The 11,058-nt window shown below is 39.3% G+C and overlaps 1 protein-coding gene across 1 annotated transcript in view; it reads left to right on the plus strand.

Moving 5' to 3' along the window:
• The window catches only part of PSMD1 (proteasome 26S subunit, non-ATPase 1), a 75,953-nt gene that overhangs the window by 15,094 nt on the left and 49,801 nt on the right, over nucleotides 1-11,058 (plus strand). Inside the window, exons 13-16 of the mRNA XM_072868793.1 lie at nucleotides 119-230; nucleotides 875-1,071; nucleotides 1,650-1,745; nucleotides 2,287-2,351. Coding sequence (XP_072724894.1) covers nucleotides 119-230; nucleotides 875-1,071; nucleotides 1,650-1,745; nucleotides 2,287-2,351 — 470 coding nt within the window. The remainder of the gene's footprint in view (nucleotides 1-118; nucleotides 231-874; nucleotides 1,072-1,649; nucleotides 1,746-2,286; nucleotides 2,352-11,058) is intronic.

An 11,058-nucleotide genomic window follows, 5' to 3' on the forward strand; every position in this document is an offset into this window, starting at 1 on the left:
TTTTGGGTGGTTTGGGGCTAAAAGTTTGCAGCTTTATATTGATGGAAAGATGTCTGCTTCAGCTGAAGCCATATTGTTCCCTGTTTTATAATGACTGAACTTGTGTATGCTTCTCTAGATTGTCCGACATGGTGGCAGCCTGGGTTTGGGTCTGGCTGCCATGGGGACAGCACGTCAAGATGTGTACGATTTGCTGAAAACAAATCTATACCAGGATGATGCAGTGACAGGTAAATGTTCTGCTTTCAAAGCAAATAACCATCTGAGGCCTTATCAGGCATCTGGGTTTTTTTGGTGGGATTTTTTTTCAGGTTTTCTGTTAGCAGCATAGATTGCTTCTAGGTTGCCTTAGCTGCGTTTTATTTACTGACCTTTTCCTGATCATCATGGTTCTTTAGTTATGTGGCGGTAATGTTCAGAGGTCCTGTCAGGACTGGTCCGTGGCACTATGCCAAATATTGATATGACATGCTAGGTCTTTAAACAATCCCTTATTTTGCTCTATTCTTTCCTTTGTCATATGCTTTTTATTTAGTGTGGTTGATCTCCAGAGCCATGTGCCCTTTTTGGCTGAGAGATAGGCTTGGAGAAGCTTGTGGGGGCTACTGCTGCATTGGCAGGGGTTCACAGGAAAATTATCTCAACAGCTCTTGGCCCAAGGAAGAGAAAATTGAACTTGGTAGGGAAGAGCACTAAGTTGTGGCTGGTAGGTTATCATTACAAGCACATTTGGCCATAAATAGTGGAGTTGCTGGGCATGGTGGTGTCCAGAAGTGATCTGTTGGCCTACATCTTGTGTGATTCTCTAGATGTAATATTTACTGCTTCTGGGAACAGAGTTCGCTTGACTTTTTTGCTTTTCTGTGCTGTGCAGGTGAGGCAGCTGGCCTGGCACTGGGATTGGTTATGTTGGGATCTAAAAATGCTCAGGCTATTGAGGACATGGTTGGCTATGCACAGGAAACCCAGCATGAAAAGATTTTGCGAGGCCTTGCGGTTGGAATTGCTCTGGTCATGTATGGGAGGATGGAGGAGGCAGATGCTCTCATTGAGAGTCTCTGCAGAGATAAGGTAAGTTTAGCTGTGACTTAATTCCTGTCCCTTTTGTTGCACGGGTGACCTTCCTGTCCTTTTGTGAAATCTCCAGCTATGGTGGGTTGGCTGTTTCGAACCAGGGAAGTTCTTACATAGGTCTGAAGTGGGGCCGTTTCACAGGTTGCTTCACTCTGATCAAAAATACAAGAACAGCAGTGCTTAGCTGTGTATTTCTTTAGTCTCATACTCAGTCTCCATAGTCCTGTGAGCAGCAACAAGGAGCAGAACAGGGTGTGATGGTTAAAAACAGATGAAACTTGCTGTAGGTGGGTCATCCTGAAGGATCTAGTAGTGGTCAATAGCAGCTAGTGAATAAGAAGCAGAATGACACATCTGCCAGATATTCTCTTTGGCATTCTGTGGCATAGTAACTTTCTGAAACTGGTAATGACAACCCTGCTTTGGTGATTGTCCTGTTACTCATCCCTAATGAACAATTAATCAGTGAGGCTACCTGTTTGCAGATCCCAGGCCCAAGAGTGGAACAGATTTAAAGTCAGAATGACTGAGTCCCTGTTTGGATGGATGTTAAATATTGATGCTTTGTGTTCCAGGATCCAATTCTCCGTCGTTCTGGCATGTACACTGTTGCTATGGCATACTGTGGCTCAGGGAACAACAAGGCTATCAGACGCCTACTGCATGTGGCTGTAAGTACTGTGGGCTTAGGAGCACATAGCAAGAAATTTGTGGTGAGAGAATAAGCATATCACTTTGACAGGCTTTGTTTCTACAGTGTTAATGTTCTGGTCCAAATCAGAGATTGTGAAGTGATGAAAGCTTTCCTTAATACTATGAGTAGAAATAACAGGCTCTTCTGACATTAGGATAAGTAGACTTTCAGCAAGAGAATATTCAACCTGGCATCACAAAAAAGGAACATATTAAAAAATAAAACATGATCCTAAAGTAGTTGGTAATGGGTTTGCAGTGAATAGTCTGTGTAATGATGGGCTGGGGAAAAAACAACTTAAGCTGTAAAAGATGAGGTCTGTCTGCTCTTTGATAGGCTTGCAGTCACAGTGTATGAACAAGGGTGAGGCTGTTTCAGCTAAGGCTGAACATGATTGTTAACTTTCTCTATAATCCTGCCTTCTTGATTAACTTGTGTCCCTGACACCTGGCCTGAAATGTTGCAGAGTCCTCAAGTGTTTTAACTATCTTCTGAATGTCCTGTTTTCCCTTTTGTAGGTCAGTGATGTGAATGATGATGTGAGGCGAGCAGCTGTCGAGTCACTTGGTTTCATTCTGTTCAGGTACAGTATCTTCCTTGGTTACTTCTACAGCCTTCAACTGATGTCTGTTACATTTTCAGGAAATGTGTATGTTATTGCTTTCACAAAATGACTCAATTGCTAACTGAATGGAGGTTGAAAAGTCAAAAAATCGAGCGAAACTAAAACTTGGTTCAGAATTAGAAGCCTTCCTTAATGTTCAGCAGATGCTTAACGAGCCTTTCTGTAGGTTTCCGGACTTACGGCTTAATTGAATACAGTTAGATGAAGTTGACAAATAGAATGAAAAATTAATATTTGCAGGATTGAGAGTTAATTAAAAATTAAATATACAGTGCTTGTGCCAGGCCTCTTAAAGGCATCAGTACTCAAATATGTCTGCCTAATTGCTATCTAAAAAGTTCCTGGAGGTTGTGACTTCAGTAAAAATAATCTGAAGAAGGATGTCAAAATAGTCTTTGTTGTTTTTTAAGTATCCACTGTTAAATCCTAACAAGTTACTGGGCTTATGTTGTGGTAGTGTAAGCACATCACAAAATAGTCATGATGTTTGCTTTGGTTCTCTAAAGTGAAATCTGTCTCTGAACTGGTATTTTGTAGTGCTCTGTAGTGCTCTATAGTTCCCTAGGTAAGAGGTGTTTGGGGTGGTTGGTTTTTTGGTTTTTGTTTTGTTTTTATTATTAGATTGAGGAATTAGAAGGCTCCCCAAGGACTACACCTTCATCTGTTAATACAGTAATCTGTGTGATCTGAGCACTGAGCCAAGCTGCAGCCTTTGAGTGTGTCTGAGAGGAGGCAGTGGATACTTGAGTCCAGGACTCCAATTTAAAAATCTTTGTTCGCATCTTCTTTGGGTTAGTGGCAGTATGTAAATTCATCCTAAAAAGCAGGATAAGAGGTGCATAAAGCTGGTATTTAAAAACTGCGTTACTGATATGACCAGTCAATTTGTCATTAACCAAGTTGTTCCTCACGTAGAAATTACTTTGCTCCATTCTGTTTTGTCTGAAGCATATTCTGGCTGCAATTAAGTGTAGCTTACAAACAGAACGAATTCTCTCTGTGGGCAGCAGGTGTCTCCCAAGAGCTTCTGCTCTGTTGCTTTCAATGAGCACAGCTCATTCCTTGCTGCATAGCAATCTGTGTCTCTCCTGAAGCCAAAGGGTCTGTTTAACTGGCTTCTGCATCTGTGTACAGAAGGAAAATTCCATGCAGGCCTTCCATAGTTTCAGGCATCTTTTTTCCAAACAGGTTGTGACACAGCACTTTTGATCTCTGATTTCAGTGTAATTTTTCTTTTCAACAAATGCAAAACATAATTGGACATTGATAGCTCCTACCAAAATGAGAAGCTTTCAAGGCTCTGAGCTAAACCATTTACCATGTGCTGGCATCTTGTTGGAGCAAGATAGTTCTGGGCCTGTTCTCTCCATATCCAGCAATGAGGAAATGAGTGACATAATCTTTGAGTCTTTCACCTGCTCTGCAGTGGTTCAGATCTTATCCTGCCTCTTTCCCTTCCCTTTCTGGAGAGGTACAGTCCAAAACCTGCTTGCAGAATAGGAAGGAACATTTCCTTGTAAATTCCAGTGTCCACCTTACTTGGTAGCAAAGGACTAAAACTTTTTAGCTGATTATCACTGGCTTCTGAAGGTAAAAGGCTTGTGTTAGGCTGTTGTAGTTGCTAACGCTTTTTGCTTGATAACTTTCACAAATTACATGATCAGTTCTTTTGCTTTAAGACACAGTTCTGGAGGGAGCCCTTGATTTGTCTAGCCCAGACCCCTGCATTCACGTGCAGCAATGGAAGGGATTTTCTGCTTAGAGGGCCCCACAGATTACCCCCTGCATTACTCTAATTATAAACCAAAAGCCATGTTTCAATTCCTGGAAAGAAATATTGTCCATCGGTGTAGGGAATCTGGAAGCTGGTTTTACATTTACCTTTCCTGTTTGCTGAAACTGCTAGTTAGCACTAATTGTGTGCTCTGGCCTGTCTCAACACTGCAGGCATGCAGAGACATATAGAGCAAGTGAGCTGTGAGTTTGTCAGATTTCATGGCTAAAATAACATCTCTTTCTTAGGACTGTTGTTTGTTGAAGTCTAACTGGATTTACTTGTCTTAAAGACCACTAATACAGCATTGAATACTGGCGAGAGGCAGTGATCTGTTAGCTGGTAGGTATGCAGAGCTTTCAAATGAAGTGTTTTGTGATGGGAGGTGAGCAGGTCTGTAACACAGTGGGCTAAGCCCCAGAAATTAATCTTGTCTCATGTGAAGGAACACGACTGAAGCTCCTGTGAGAAGAGGTCTCGTTGAATTCTTTGTATGTGCTTCCAAAAAGGGAACTGTGAAGTCAGGATTGAAATAAGAGAATAAATTTGTTTAATATGGTCTACATTTTTCTTGGGGAATTCATGCCATTACTGTAGGGTTGAACATGCTGGAAGTATAACTTCATCTGCTGGGTTGTACACTGCAGCAGCAGTATGCACAGACTTGTGCTTCTGTCTGTTCCTCCTGTAGGAATAATCCATATAAGAGTGGAGGTTACATAGTCAGAGGGTAGTAATTTCCTTAAAAGCACCATTGGTGAACATGACAGAGCTAGAGCCCACAAATTTACTTTGTATCATAAATACCTAGTTTTTCTCCTTTAGTTACAGCTGTCTGTGAATAAATGTTCTTCCTCTTGGATTTGAACTAAAAGTGTCATAAACGTCACAAAGCCAGCTATTTTTAGGTAATATGTTTGCATAGCAGAACATTCTGTAAGGCTTTTCTGTCCTTGTTTACCTCTGAGTCTTCCTTGCTAGGAAGGTTTACCTTGTTTACCTCTTCCTTCCTTGCATGTACACATACATGCAACCGTGTACATTCAAGGCCACAGCTTGGCTTTTATGAGCAGAGTTAATGAAAGCAGCATAGAAACAGAGTAAAATGTGATAGAACGTAATGTAATAAAACATGACAATTTTTAAAGCAACAAGGTTTTGCTTTAACTTGAAGATTAACTTTTAAAATTTTTTTTAAGCACAGGAATTTTTTTAGGTTTTTTTTTTGCACTTTTTAATTACTGGAAAAGTCTACAAAAGAATGTGTATCGCTACTTCATTGTTCAAAATTCATGAGTCAAGGTTTAGATAGGATGTTCAAGTCTAGGTTATTAAGTTTTGCGAGATTAAATTTTCAAGTGTGTTATGAAAGATATCAAATTACCCAGTTATGCCATTTGGTACTTTCCTTAGCATGTAATTCCTTAAGAGAATTTCTATATTCCTTAACATACCAAGTGAAAACAGTCTGTGGTTATGGCTCTCTTTAAATTAGTATCAGTTGGGATTTTTTGTAACTGCAATACCTTTTATCTTCTCAGATAACTTAAAAAATGTTAAAATGCACTTTCATCAGTGTTCAGGAGTTTTCTTCCTACATTCTTTTCCAAAGTTGTCTTTGTTGCCTGGAACAAAGGTGACAAGTTGGTGAAATTCTTGCTTCTGCAACAGGATCACTAGCTGTGTTTGCTCAGCAAGTCCTGTGGTACTTTGAGGGTAAGCCATGTAAGGAACACTTGATGGACTCTGCATTGCTCAAAACATCAGCTATGGCGCAAAGAGTTTTGAAGGGATTAGGGGAGTAGGGGTTAATGTTGCTATAGCAGTTACACACTTGGATGTTGGATGCATGCTTGCTTGGCTGTGTGAACGTCTGCAGGCAAGTCACTCCAGGGATCAAAGCAGTAGCAATCATACTGCTTGAGCTGCAGAGTACCTTGTGGGGTCCTGTTCATATGGCACAAAACTAAGTTCCTTGTTCTAGTCTTAGTTTCCAGGTTTCCCTAAAGCTTTCCAGGGGGCCATGTATGTAGAAGTGAAGCTTGTTGACCAGCAGTGTTGCTGCTGTTAATTCTGGTTTTGCTGACTAGAAGCAGACCACAGGTCTGCAGACTGGGGATCGAAAGCACAGCTTGCTGGCTGTAGGACTTGGTATGGCTTTTTTCCCTCTCAGCTTAGTGCCTTACAAAAATTAGGCACTAGTTATGTATTTTGCAACTGATCATTTTCATGCCACCATATTAAATTATCAGAAAATGCTCTGGTTGAAGAGAATTGTTTCAAAACTGTCTCCTCCTTTCTTCCTCTTCACAACTCACAAGACAGTCAAAATAGTACGGCATAAAAACCTGAGACTTCTTACATCTTCTCTCTATTTAAAAATGGCCACCTCTTACAGGAGACACTTTTTAAGTACAATGTTATTGTAAAATGGTACAGAGGCATGAATAAAGCTTGAGATGTTTGGAGATTGCAGTGTGGATGCAGGGCTGTACAAGAAGCTGTATTGTGAAATAGCAAGAAGAAAAGTGATGTATGGACTTGGCTACTGTAATGTGTCTCTGTTTTCCTAGTCCTGATACTTTTGCCAGTGATCGTAGATAGCAAACTTACCTTATTGTTGATGTTTAGTAGAAAGAAGGACTAACAGATAAAGTGGTTTATAAAATATTTATCACGGCTGTTGGAAAACAGCATTTAAGGCACTTGTGATTTCTGGTCAGCCCTTTTCTTTTTTTAACACTATTACGGTGAGATGGAAAACACAATAAATTTAAAGTGTTTTACTTTTTAAAATGGAAAGAATTATTTTTATCTTAATTTTTTCTACTTTAGATCGTGAATTGATCTTTGTTTATATTGCAGAATGAGATGTGATTGGTTTATGTAGTCAGCTTTGGTTTTATATTGCTATATGTTAGAGCAATGCTGCAGTGTATTGAAACACTTTAGTTTATATAAGAAATGAGGAGGTAGATGTCAGATATAACAAAACTGGTAGGGAGAAGGCTTCAATGTGGGATGCAGCAGTGCTTGAAAGCATCAACTAAAAAGGTTTAATGCTCTCATAGCAGTTGTTAAGTCCAGGGGAATAAGAGCCATGGGGAAGTAGGACTTAAGTTGTGGTGCTGCTTCTGCCTTGGTGCAATATTGTTGGGAAAAGGCTAAGGGCAGGAGAAGGAACAATGCAGCCTCTAGAGAGTCCAGAAAGGAAGATGTAGTCTCGGCCGATAAGTGTAGGCTACCCAAACAAGGAGAACTCTGCGTGGCTTATGTTCAGTGCTTCATTTTAGGATGATGCAAGTGAAATACAAATGTTTCCTGCTTTTGTATTCTTCGTGTTTACATAGCCTTTGATATTTTAACACTATATATTTGTTTTAAAGCAAACACAGATCAGATACTTGGATTTTGTTCCAGGAAGACTTGGACAGTTTGTTTTCTTTAACTCCTGCAACCTACCTTTATGCAGTAGGCAGACAGCAGATCTCCTGTGTAATTATGAGGCTAACAGTCACTCTAATGTGATCTGTACCAGTGACTTTTTCAGTGTATTAATTGTGAAGTAGAGGAATTTAGTGAAACATACCTGCTTGTTAATTCTTGCATAGGAAAGATTAAAAGGGTTTTGTTTACTTTCCAACCCATTTTATCTTTGTCTTATTCAGTCTTCCTAGGGAGGAGTATGAGGGTCCCTTTCAGTGAAAGGTTAATAGTAACAGAAATCTTACTATAATCAGAAGAAGCCCTATACTTTCACTGAAGTCTTTGTGGATTTGAAAATGCCTTTATCTGCAGGTCTGAAACTGGAAACAGAGCTGTGTGTCTTCACTGACCGAACTGTAGTGCATTGGAGAAGTCCCTTGGCATCTCTGGCAAAACTAATCTAATCTCTAATGAAAATTATAGCTGTACAGTCAGATTGCACAAATACATTAATTGTTTCAAACACTGCACTATGACATTTTGCATTAATTCTTTCCCTGCTATTGTTTTATCTTTGTTCTAGACTATTTGTATGCATGAGATTTTACTTACTTTGGAAAATAGGGCTCAGAGCCTTATATCACTTGAGAGCTTTTGAAAATTTCAGCAAGTGTTTTAACGTCCTACTGTAAACTGGAATGTCTACACAGATAAGTAGATTAATATGATTGGTTTAAATCTGAGAGAGTTTCTTCAGCCTAGCTTGTACCCTGCTGAAAACTCAAAAGTATTCCTTCGGGAGGTCATTTGTGCCTTAGGGCCTAAAAATACTGCCTGTAGTGCCCATAATACGCCTGTAAGCTTATATATAAAGATTTTCAGATCACTAAATCACAGTGTGCATGAGAGGAGGGAGAGAAACCAGGCTAGTATGTTCCCCCCCACACCTCTAATTCCAGAAAAATATTTTCAGCTTCTCAGATTATACACACTAAGGCTTTTTAACTGAGTAACTAAACATTTTAAGCAGTGCGATTTATAACTAAATTGGTTGTCTGACCAAATCCTTGAATTTGGTTTAAAACAACTGTTCAGTGACTGGAGTTTCAAATTAAGTCATCAAAAATGCTGAGATTCTTTGAGCCATTAAATGAAGTTGATGAATTATTTTTTTTATGGCAAAAACTTCCTATTGGATTTTATTAGGGAGTATTGATGTGCATCTTGCAGAATAAAAGGCTCATTTGTTGTGCAGGGTTTAATGAATTTGAAGATGAGTTGCTATCACCTGTCTAGAACATTTGTAAAGAGGATAGTTCAGAGAGCAAGAAGCTCCTTATTTTTAAGAGCATGATGTTGTTTTTCAGAGGTTGGAAAGGACCTCAATACCTGGATGCAAGGAATCTTATATGTGGTTAGGCAAGTAGGGTTTGACATGAATTATTAAAAATAAGAGTAAAAATGGACAGCAAGCCATCTTTCCTATTTTTGTAACTAGCCTCACATTTAAAAATGAAAAAGCTTCCTCTCCTGTTCTGCAGGGCAAAAGCCTTTCTTCACAACTGGAGAAAACAGCGCGTCTCATGGGAATGGACACTGACAGTAAACACTGTGGTGTCAATGCCAAAGCAAAAATATAGAAGTTACTTCTCTCCTGACTGTTGTTTTTGCCATGTTGATGGCTACCTAGAGAGCCAAAGGGGAAGTGAAACAAAGGAGTGCTTCTTAGCAGTTGTACATAGGCATCTTTATCAATTTGATGAAAGAAATCTAATGCTTCGTGGTAATATTAAATTAGTCCTGAGAACTGGCCAGAACTCTGGGACTCCTGGCTCCAGCTTGCAAAGCAAAGAGCCAGAAGAGCTCTGGCAAGTGTCCTGCCTCTTTGGGCTCCAGTGTCCCAGGTTGTTCAGTATGCCTTTACCAGGTTTACTGTGCTTGTAGTACTTTACCTTTTAAGGCTGATGTTACATATGACAGCCTAGAAGAAGATTTAGGAGAGTAATGCTTTTGCTTTCTCATACCAACTTGCAGGGCTGTAGATTTTTCCACAATAAGAAAATGGTGTAGGAAAATGACATTTTCTGTGAAGCACCATAAAAAATCAGTGCGCGTCTTGTATGCTGGTGAACAGCTTTATAGCATCCAGTGTCTCTTCTCAGTGCCTTGACTTTTGCTTAATACTGGATTTTTTAACTCTATTTTGATGCATTTGAAAATTGATACTAGTACGGCCAGGTGTGATGTGGTTAGGAAGAGTTTTACACTTGGAGAATACAAGATAAGTGATGAGTAAATATTTCTGGCTGCCTAAAAGTTTTCTGATAGAATCTAAACTAAAGGCTTGCAGTTTATAGAACCCCAGGTGGTTTGGGACTGGCTTTGCAAAATGTGTTTTATATCACCACAGCTGAGATTAGCTGAATTTCTTCCTTCTCTATTTCTTAGGATGGCTTAAAGGCCATCCTAAGAAAGATTTTGTTTGTGTGTTTTTGCTTCATTTTGTCTTGGTCTTTTGTTGCTTTGTTTGGTTTTTTTTTTAAGGTATTCCCTTTATTTGCATTCACTCATTCTGTTAGGCTTCAAACTCCATTATTTTGCCCTCTGCAAGACTGCTGAGGTGGATATATTTATAGGTAGTCCTTATGTCCATGTCTGTGCTGTAATTTTTAATTAGACAGGCAGCCAGAACATCAACTAAATATCTCCTAATGTATTTTAAATAATTAAACAACAAAAAAACCCCATACTTGTCCATTGTTCTTCTAAAATGTATTTTTTCCCATAGTGCTTGTATGTTGCAGATCAGCTTTGACTTTTGTCTGTCTTGCTTCTCTAGTAGTTTAAAAAGAAATTAAATATGCCAGATAGAAGTTCCTGTGATAATGAGGAAAGTTGAACTACCTAACTGTGTAAGTTATCATTTTATGTAGTATATAGAGGCCATAGAGCTGGCCAGGTGGTTGGTTTGGCATGGCCAGATTCTGAAAGAATTGAGAGCATTTCACTCCAGAGAAAGGAATGGGGTGGGGCTTTTTTTGGTTAAATGGGAAGTGCGTGACCCCTTTCTCCTGTAAAAAGGTCTTGTGTTCTACTAAAAAGTGACTGTAAACCTGTTACCAATTATTATTTAGGCTGCTATCTTTATGAAGGAAGCTGGAAGCTATAAAAATACTCTCACTTCACAGCCAGCATGTAAAAATATATTTTATGTATTTGCGTTACTTAAAGATGATGCTTGTGGATGTAGTATGTAGTCCTGAGCCTCCTGTCTCACTTGTCAGTGTTGTACCACACGAGCAGTGTTGTCCTTAGTTACCATACAACAAACTTCTGCTTTCTTACAGTAGCTTGCAGTGACTCTCTTATTTTCAATCATGTCTTGCTAATGAAGGTAATGTCTTTGTTCAAATCTGTTCTTGTAGATACAGTTGCTAAAACAAGATCTCTGCTGTCCATTATGTT

This window comes from Ciconia boyciana, chromosome 7, assembly GCF_034638445.1.
Source record: "Ciconia boyciana chromosome 7, ASM3463844v1, whole genome shotgun sequence".
Classification (NCBI taxonomy): Eukaryota; Metazoa; Chordata; class Aves; order Ciconiiformes; family Ciconiidae; genus Ciconia; species Ciconia boyciana.